Source organism: Manis pentadactyla, chromosome 8 (assembly GCF_030020395.1).
Source record: "Manis pentadactyla isolate mManPen7 chromosome 8, mManPen7.hap1, whole genome shotgun sequence".
In the NCBI taxonomy this organism is placed as follows: domain Eukaryota; kingdom Metazoa; phylum Chordata; class Mammalia; order Pholidota; family Manidae; genus Manis; species Manis pentadactyla.
In genome coordinates this window covers 8085642-8095940 of record NC_080026.1, presented here as the reverse complement: position 1 = coordinate 8095940, position 10299 = coordinate 8085642, and the positions used below count along the sequence as shown (strand labels likewise).

Sequence of the window (10299 nt, the reverse complement as noted above, 5' to 3'; positions counted from 1 at the left end):
TGTACCCACAATAGAATATGCAATTACGTAACATCTTTTCTGTCTTTAACATAGTTTATATAGTCCTAACCTGAACTTTCTGGAATACACATGCAAACATGAACTTAGGAGGCTGAGTAGTTAGCTGTCTATGCCTGTGGTTCCTAGACTCTTGATAACATGTACCAGGAAATGCAAATGGGAAGACCAACACAAGGTTGCCAATTTTTAATTTGGCCAAATAAAATAATAAAACAAATAACCCACTATCACTTATTTCACCATAATTTCTAAACAAGCATTTTAACATGAAAATGATTTTAGTCCTTAGAAAAAATCTACAAGACACACTTTTACAATAGCATTCTTTAAATTGAGTATGGTCAACTTTGTAAGTGTTCATGACATTATTCTTAATTACCTGGATTAGCTGTAGGAATATGAAAACTTGGTCATAGGGTACTGGTCTATGGAACTGTGTTTGGGGTTATTAGTTTATACCCGCAATGTCTGGGCCCCAGCTCAGATATATGGTAACTCATCTTTTACTATTATGGACAGCATCACCAGAATTTACATCACAAGGCTCCAATTCAGATCTCTCTAGCTTTAAATATTGGGGTTACAGTAGTGGTTAGATCTCTCCTAAAATACTCTTATTTTTAGCAATACAAAGATGATCATGAATGGCAAAGAATATAATCATTTAAGTGACTATTCAGAAAGATGACCTCCAGAAAATAAGAATGATAGTTAAAATATAGTATTCTTTCAAGTTGTTAGATATAGCATACCTAATTTTGAGGGTAGAAATCATAAATTTCAGGACACAAAAAATGGGTGATAGAGTAAACACATACATACACACGCAATACAACAGAAACAAAAAACCCCTCCCTTTTGCACATACATACACACATCTCTATTTACATACATACACATAATCATTCATTTTCCTTTGACCTCATTCAACGGTGAGTTGCAGGTATCATCCCTTTTACCTCTAAATACTTTAGCATGAGTTTGTCAAGAAGGCCATTTACCTACAGTTATGTAATAGCCAAATTAGCCTTAATGAAATAAGGAAAATTAACTTTTATAAAGCTAATAATTAATTAACAGTGCATAATCAGATTTAGTCAGTTTCTCCAATAATATCTATAATCACTATTATTTTCCCAGTCCAAGATCCAATGCAGAGTCAAATATTGTGTCTAGTTTCCATACTCTTCAACCTCAGGCAGTTCCTGAGCCTTTCTCTGTTTTTCATGATGTTAACATTTTGAAGAGTTCAGTTCAGTTATTTTATAGAATGTCTTCAATTTAATTTTCCTTATGGTTAATGTCTGGTCATGCAATTTTGACTGGATACCAAGAAGTGATGTGTCTTTTTCAGTATAGTTGATCCCATAATTGATGATGTTGTCTTCGAAGGTAGTTTCTACTAGATTTCTCTATTGTAAACTTTCTTCTTTTTCAATGTTTAATTAATGCAAAATAGATACTTTGAATTTCTTATTCCTCCTCAAACTTTCACTCATGAGTTTAGCATTCATTGATTATTCTTTGATGAATCAATTGTCACTATGTTGGTTGCCAGTTTGGTAATACTCTAACTCCATTATTCCTTTTACTCTTGTTAGTTAACATTCAACTGTTAGGAAGAGATTTTTCCTTTTCTCTCTTTACCTACATCAGTATTCTACTTATGGATTCTTATGTTATTCAGTGGGTTGTAATCCAATATTGTCATCATTTATTTTGATGTTCCAATCGTCCCAGCTTTGGCCAGTGGGAACCCTCTTCAAGATAACACCTTTGTCCTACTGACATGACTCAACATTCTTTGAGCATTAAATTATTTTTGGCACAAGTATGCAAAATAATACCTAAATGAATTTGGTGGTTTATATGATTGTGTTTTACCAATTCTCTTCATATTTGGAAGTATACCAGTGAGCACTGGTGTGGATGTGGGGCATCACAAAAATCTGTAAAGATTCTCCTATTTTAGGGTGATAATGTGAAGAGATGAGGTCAGTAAGTTGTGGAAGGATGGTGAGAAGCACTATGCACGGTTGCCCCTTTTCCTGTCAAGGCTGTGTTCCCCTTTCCGCCTCATGACAGAGGCTGTGCCACCCTGATGGCGAGGGAGGACTCCGCTTTCCTCGTGTATGTAGATAAGGTGGAGCACTCAGGTAACCTTTCCAAGATCTATGTGAATTCTGCACTTGACTTCATTGTAGCTTCCTCAGTTCCTGTTTCTTTATCTACCAGAGTGGGTTAGATTAAGCCTCCAGGTCGACCCAAGGCACATCTTTGCCTCTGGCCCATTTTCACAAGCTATTTAATCTCTGTATCATCCAGGCAGGAGGCAGATGACATGCTGACATGAGGCAGCAGAGACAGCTTTCATAAAGAGGCTGTTTGTAAAGGCGTCTGCAAGGTCAGGGGAAGGCTGTGAGCAATGGAGAGGTGCAGGCCTAAGGGAGCAAGGTGGAGAGTGCCAGCCAGACCCCAAAGAAAGTAGCCCTGGTTCCCTTGTAGGACGGCTCTGTCTGACCAGGAGCCTTTCTGCGGATGAATGTCACACTACCAGCCCAGAGCAACTCAGCCAAGGAAACGGGAAAATTTCCCAGTTTCACTCCATGAAACCACTGGTGTTTTCCAGATGGTGCTTTCCACTGCTGGGGCTTCCCATTGGCCACACCGACTTGGAGTCAGAGGGTAAGAGAGCCCATTGGTGCAATGCACAAAATCACCCTCACACAGAGCAAGACGGAGAAGCAAGCGTAGTTCTGGAGGAGCCCACAAAGTATCCTACTTACACAGAGCACCTTCTGATTTTTGTAATACAGATTTAAGGGTTTCTTTTTGTACTTCAAGTGGCCATCCATCATTGCTCGGGTTTCTGTGCCTCTTTTCCACCTGGAGCCGCCAGCTTATGCTCTGGCATCAATCAGGTCCTTCTTCTGGCAGAGATCACATCCTACTGCTTGTAGCTGCTGGAACGCCATTCCCCCAGCCCCATTTCTACCACAGGCTTTCTGGCTGTCAGCCCAGGTAGACCCATTTGTGTGTGTGTGTGCTTAGCTCCCCGTTTCCCCCAGTTTGCAGAGTAAAAATACCTTCATCTTGTTATAAAATGCTGTTAACAAAAAGTAACTGGGCAAACAATAAAATAAAAAATGTAATCTTTATTAGTTTTGCACATTTTTAATGTTAGTTATCATCATTTAGGGTAACAGTAGCATTTTCCAGCATGCAGTTCACAAACACAGTTTATCTATGTAGTTTTAAGAAAAAGAGGAGCCTGTGACTTGCTTCTGTAAGAAACACAAGATGTCTTGATGTAACTGACTATATAAGTTTACTACTCTCTGTTCTTGTGGGAAAGAAAAATTTGTGAAATTCAGATTATAGATAGAGCATCTAGAGCAGCATAACTCCAAAGAAATGAAAACATAAACAGAAGTTAGAAAAAAAAAAAACAATATTGAAAAATAAGCACTATTTTCAATCGGTTAGTGCAGCCACTACCTAAAATATAAATTAAATTTTATACCCTCTCCCCAATGCAAAGCATAATTTGGATGTGAGTTTGGAACTTATTTTGCCCCTTATGAAATGATCTAAAATTAGCAAATGTAATATACACAGAAATCTACAACTACCCAGTCCTGTTTTCATTTCTTATTTAGCAAATATCTTCCATGAAAAAGTACTATAGACAGAAAGTAAGAAAAGTGATCATGATACCAACCTGAAGATAATGTCCTGTTCCTATTTATGTACATAATGCTGAAAAATAAAATAAAATGACTTTTTACAGTATTTATATTTGCTTATAAAATTCTACACACACTTTGAACAGGTTAAGCAGTGGTTTTTTTTTTTGTTTGTTTGTTTTTAACATGTTTGTACAGTCTGGCTATACACCATATGTTATCCACCTAAAAGTTAAAAATAATCAAAAGCTGTTGAAGTGCTGCAAACTATTGCTTCATGACTTAAAGAAAAGAGATTTGTTGAACAATTTCCTTGACTTTACCACTGACATATGGTTTCTCGTGAATGAGATTCTGAGCAGTGGAAGAAACCAGATACAGCAGCGTGGTGACATTGGCATGCATCGGCGGCATCCCAACTACCTACAATGGTGCAGAATACTTTATATGACCTGTGGGAAGCTTGCACTCTACATTTCTTGTGGTGCATATTTAATGCAATAAATACTGTGCTTAAGTCATTATTTGTTTGCCCAAACGTGCACCACAGGGTAAAATGACTATTTACATAATAAATAGCATTTCGTTAACATACACAGTGTCAACCTTGCTGAGCTGAAGATGACTAAACAAAGTGCAGGATTAAGCAGAAATTTATAAAGGGTTGTTTTGGTCAGGTCAGTCTTTAGTGGGAAACAATGCTTATTATTCAGTTTTTTTTTTAACTACGGTAGCAGAAATATTTATGACTCCAAACATTTGGATGAAGTTTGCACCGGCGAAGATTTCATGGCCTACTTCAAAAAAATTATCTACTTGGTCTAGGGACTGGATTTGACAAAATAAGATCAGCAAAGCACCTCCAGTTATCACCTAATCACCCCTCCCAGAAACCTGAATGGAATTTAAGAACTCATTGTTTTCCCTGTGACCTTTTTTCATGCACGATCTCTCCGGGTAGCATGCCCTCATGCAAACCACGTCTTTGTGCAAATGGGAGTGCAGTGCGATTGCCATAACCCCCAGTGGCATACCTGTTAAAGAGGTCCTTTAGTCTGTTTCCCAACAGAAACCCCATTTACAAAAATATTCACATATAATAAACAACATATGGATTAAAAAAAAGATGAATTCACTAACAGATTTTGTAAAAATGTGACAAATGTGGCAGTTGAAATGCGAAGAGTGGATACAATTACTACACTAGAGTGTTCCATGTTAAACAACCTCCAAATTATAGGTTTGCACCCCTTTGAACTGGTCCCGACAGTCTGAGTAGCCACTGTGTCTCTTGTCGTCAGCAGTGTCAGCTGGTAGTGAGAACAGTAACCTTGTGTCAAGGTCATCTCCCCTTCACACAGAGTCACAATTTTCTGACAAGGGGTCACTGTCTTATTGTAGGCACTGACCTTTAAGTAGATTTGTGTAAAAACAGTCAGTTTGGCATTGACCCCCCTAAAGGAGTCCTGTGGACAAAAATACATCACCTTGACAGGCTGTAAACAATTTGTCGCCCAATTATTTTTATTCTCACTTATTTCCCTTTGGATTTTTCATCCTTGCCTTCTTGCTCGTGTTTTTCCACGATCGGTTTTGTTACCCGATCGTAGGAGGGCGGACAAGCTGCTGTGGACATGGTCAGATCAGTTTTTTCTGTAATGGAGTTTTCATTTATTCTGTCAATTATCATGTCTTCTTTTACAAGAAGATTAGCCCCACCTTTGATTTTATTTTTATTATATGTAAATGAAGCCTGTTTTACAGTTCGCTTTAAAAGGTGGCGCCTGTAAGCACGCTGAATAATAACGGCAGACACCTCTTCCTGTTTTCGTTTTAAAGTTGTAGTTATTGGCTGATAGGAGACCTTTGATGGATTGGAAGCCATGAAGCGCTCTTCCATCTGTACTCGGAGAGCATCCATCTCTCCACTCTCCCCCAGAACCCGCTTGGTAAAAGCAAATAAGATGTCCAGGCAGTGGATCCGGTCCCCACTGACCATGGGCAGGTCCATGGCGATGAGCTGGAGTTTGTTTGGTTGTGGCAAGTTGAGGGGGGGTTCAAGAGCAGCTGCAAACTGGGATAGTTTTTCAAATTCCATGAACTGGGTGGCATCCGGATCAAACTTCTCCCAGACCTCGTAGAACATCTCAAAGTCATCCTCGCTCAGGGGCTCTGCACTTTCCTCAGTAGCAACGCTGAAGTTCTCCAGGATGACGGCGATGTACATGTTCACCACAACCAGAAAGGATATGATGATGTAACTGACGAAGAAGAAAATCCCCACAGATGGGTTCCCACAGTCTCCCTTAACTGAGCTTCCAGGGTTAACTTTATTAGGGTCACAGTCGGGTGGCTTACTGTTGAGAATAGGGGCTAGCAGTCCGTCCCAGCCGGCCGAGGTGGTGATCTGGAACAGGCAGATCATGCTGTTGCCAAAGGTCTCGAAGTTGAACATGTCGTCAATTCCAACTTCCCTCTTAACGTAGGCGAAGTTGGACATTCCAAAGATGGCGTAGATGAACATGACCAGGAAGAGCAGGAGGCCGATGTTGAACAGCGCGGGAAGGGACATCATCAGAGCAAAGAGCAGCGTGCGGATCCCCTTGGCCCCTTTGATCAGACGCAGGATTCGGCCAATCCTGGCGAGACGGATCACTCGGAACAGGGTAGGGGACACGAAATACTTCTCTATCAGCTCAGCCAGAAACATGCCTTTGGATAAAAATGAAAACACCAAACACTGAAGAAGTTATCCATTAAAATAATATTAAATTTCTGTTAAGGCTCTAAGGTAAGGATCAGAGTACTGAAATTCAGTTACATAATCTTAAATTTGACATATATTGTATATAATACATACAATTGCACACAACATATATTATAAATAAACCTTAATTTTGACATTTAAGATTAAACTTAACTCAATATTTGCTAAGGACTAAATTGTTTCCCAGCCTTTCCCAAATTCGTATGTTAAAAGCTCTCACCCCTCAGTGTGATGGTATCTGAAGGCAGGGACTTTGGGAATTACTTAGGTTTAGATGAGGTCATGAGGGTGGGGCCCCCGGATGGGATTACTGCCATCATAAAAAGAGACATAGGGAGCTTTCTCTTTGTCTTTCTCTTTCTCTTTCTCTCTTTCCTGCTACCATGTGGTGCCATATTGAGAAGGTAACCATCTACCAACCAGGAAGAGCGTGCTCACCAGAAACCCACCATGTCGGCACCTTGATCTTGGATGTCTAGCTTCCAGAAGTGTGAGATAATAAATTTCTGTTGTTTAAGCTACCCAGTCTGTGGTAATTTGTTAGAGCAGTCCAAGCTAAAACAATATTCAGTTCAATGAGGATTTTATGGTACTTTTTGTTTCTAGACTCTTTTTAGCTTGCAGAAAATTCCAAGACTGAATCTAAAAAAATTAAGTTAAAAATTCCTAAGTGTGTCTGAATAGCAGTGGCCATCAGTATAAGTACATATTTATATGCATATAATTATTTTTCCTGAAATTGCCAAATCATATATCCTCTATCATATACCAAGTCGTATATTCTCTAATCATACACCCTTTAGTCCTTACCCACTTAAAAGTATCTATAGTTTTTAATGCTGTTTGATTTCTCCTTGATGCTTCCCTAAGCTTCCACTATAATATATATTTATTTATGTATGCCCCTGTGCATTTCTAAAAGGATCCAAGCTAACGCTCTTTCTGGTCTCCTATGGCTGACATTGGTCTCTCAGACCTCTTATTTTAATCTTCTTTCTTCATTTGCCTTAGGTAATGAAATAATGATTGAACTGAAGAGAAATTCAAGAAACCCAGTGCCTTTGAGTTACACTGCCTCATTCAGCAAAGAGTAAATAAGCCTAAGTGTGTGTGTGTGTGTGTGTGTGTGACAGACACACACACACACACAGAAGAGAGGTGAATACAACCTTGGTACCCTATCCACACTGATTACACCACAGATTAGTGTGGCCGTCAAAGGCTATACAACATATGAGTTGGATATAAGACCAACTTACATGAGAGGGTGGAATGGCATGAAAATCTGCCCCACAGAGGTGCCCAATCTGGGGTGATAAAATATTGACCCAACCATATCATCTGGTTTAGGAAATAATGAATATTTCAAGCTTACAAATAGATGCCTTCACTTGGGCTAGAGTTCTATCTTTAACAAAATGAGCTACTGCTCATGTAACCTATTGTATGTTCTAGGCTTTGAAGAGTATGAGCAATAAATGACAACCCATGTCACCTAACTTCCCTTGTGCATCATGCAATAAAACCACCTCAAGGTAATTTAGAAAATCTCTATCTGATTCCCTTAAAGAATCTAATATCTGTACTGCCAACATTTTGATCTTCATTCTCTTTTCAGTTCATGCTTTTCATTATCTTGCCATTAACTTCCACTCTTATCTATATGCTGATGACTCGGTGTCAGTCTCTGATGCAATACCTCTCCTGAGTACCAGGCTAAATTTCTAATCCTCTTCTTAACAGAACCATCTAGATATTGCATAATGCTGTTCAATCTTAACATGTCAAAACATTTTTATCTCAGTTAATAGCACGTTTCTAGTTCAAATGAACGGGGCTACTACACTGATAAATAATATACCTAATCTAAAATGGATAGGATAGGATACAAAACTGTATTTATAGAAGGAGCCTCATTTTGTGAGAAAAACAAACACATCTGGAGGAAATACATCAAAATTTTCTCCATGGGTACCTCGGAATGGTGGGATGACCTCTCATTTAAACTTGATTGCCCCAACTTTTATCTTTCATTGAGCTGAATTGAACAGATTTTAAATACTTCTTACCTACAATGGAGAGAATGACAACCACAAAATCGAAAATATTCCAGCCTATTGTAAAATAATAATAGCGGAGGGAGACGAGCTTCAGCACGCACTCGCCGGTGAACAGCACGATGAACACGAGGTTGATGCGCGATAGAACGCTTGTCACGTACTCGCTCTGGTCGTCCGTCTCCACCATCATGGTGACCATGTTAAGGCAGATGAGGATCATGATGCTGATGTCGAAGACCTGCCTGGTCACGAAGTCAAAGACCATGCCTTGGAACTTGTTCTGGAAAGAAACAGAAATGCTTTTAGCCACAGAAGAGTTTTCCTGCACATGTTAGCATCTATGTAATTACTTGAGGCATTCATTGACTTTCTAGTATGGGACACAATAACAAATGGCCCGTAATTTTGTAAATAATGATTTGTAGCTGAATAATTTTTTGAATTTAGTTGTTTAAATTGCTGTTTACCAACGTGTATTGCACAAAATAACAATCCCTCGTCAAACGGGAATTTCTGATAAGAAACACTGCATACAATACACTTCTTTAGAGGCACAAAATGCATATTAATGTATTAAAGTTAAGAGAAGTGAAGAAACCTGTTTTGCTTTGTTTTTTACCAGAATTTCCTATGATTAATTGGACCATTCAGTCATTTAAAATGTAGTATGTGTTACACTCCATTTGTCTTACTATCAAAGAACTGTTTAAGGAAACTTTGGATTTCCAGGGCACACCTATAACATTATTCATTAAAGCCCATATAAGACAGTATTGGTGTTCTTCCACCAAACAGTCTTTATTAACATTGTCAGACACAGAATACTGAGCCAACACAAGGATATGTATAGAATGACATTCCTTTTCCATTGATATAAACAAATTCACATCCCTCGTCACTGATCTGTGGTTCTGCTTCCCAGCCCTGTCCTGTCAGTCACTGCAGGCCGTTGTCTGGCTCATTTCCCCAGGCCACTGGCGAACTCTAAGGATTGTTAACTTACATTTTTCCTTACACAAGATGACTCCTTTCTACTTCTACTTTAGGCTAACAGAGGACATGATTCTCAAGAAGGCAACTGTTGGCTAACACAATATGAATATTCACTAGTATGTTGTTCCCCAATGCACGCCGGGAATTTTTAACCTCACAGATCATTATCATAAAAATCAATAAAGTGTGTGATAAGGTTTCTCCATTTCACAGCAGTTCTTCAGTTGGTCCTTCATGGAAACATGAGAATTGTAATTTACCACCATGGATTGTGCTTATTGGTTCTGACTTCTGTAGACATTAGTGAATTTTCACTTTATAACCATATACATGAATAGTAGATTTTCTCCTCCTCCAAATACTTAGTACCTCTAATGAAAAATAAAATGGAAGTAAGGTGTTATTTTACTCGACAGTTCATTAACTTGATAATCTAGCATGTATTTAACCTCATCCAAGGTTCACTCCTCTCCCTAATATTACTTGGCAACCACTCTTAAGTTACATGACCAAATCTTTCTTGTGTACATCACACTGTTATGTGTTCTTTGCCATTCATTTTGGATTCTGGTTGCATAATTCTAAATCATTGAAGATAAGGGTGCATCTTCTATTTCTTCTTTTTCTTTTTGGTCTCTCTCTTTCAAAAATATTTTTACCATTACCATGAAGCTATATATTAATGATGCTCTAAAAGTGGAAGGAATCTTTGTGGCTGGAAATGTTAGCTGCTGCTATCTCTTCTGCGAGAAAACACATGCCAGTTTTTGTA

The 10299-nt window shown here is 38.7% G+C and overlaps 1 protein-coding gene across 9 annotated transcripts in view; it reads right to left on the bottom strand.

The window, feature by feature from the left end:
* Window positions 1-3156: 3156 nt before the first annotated feature.
* Window positions 3157-10299, bottom strand: part of LOC118911834 (sodium channel protein type 1 subunit alpha) — a 126702-nt gene continuing 119559 nt past the window's right edge. For all 9 annotated transcript variants that reach the window (XM_057505463.1, XM_057505462.1, XM_057505469.1 and 6 more), the window contains 2 exons: window positions 8544-8814; window positions 3157-6419 (listed from right to left, as the gene is read on the bottom strand). In XM_057505463.1, the coding sequence (XP_057361446.1) occupies window positions 5242-6419; window positions 8544-8814 (1449 nt within the window). In that variant the 3' untranslated portion in view covers window positions 3157-5241. The remainder of the gene's footprint in view (window positions 6420-8543; window positions 8815-10299) is intronic.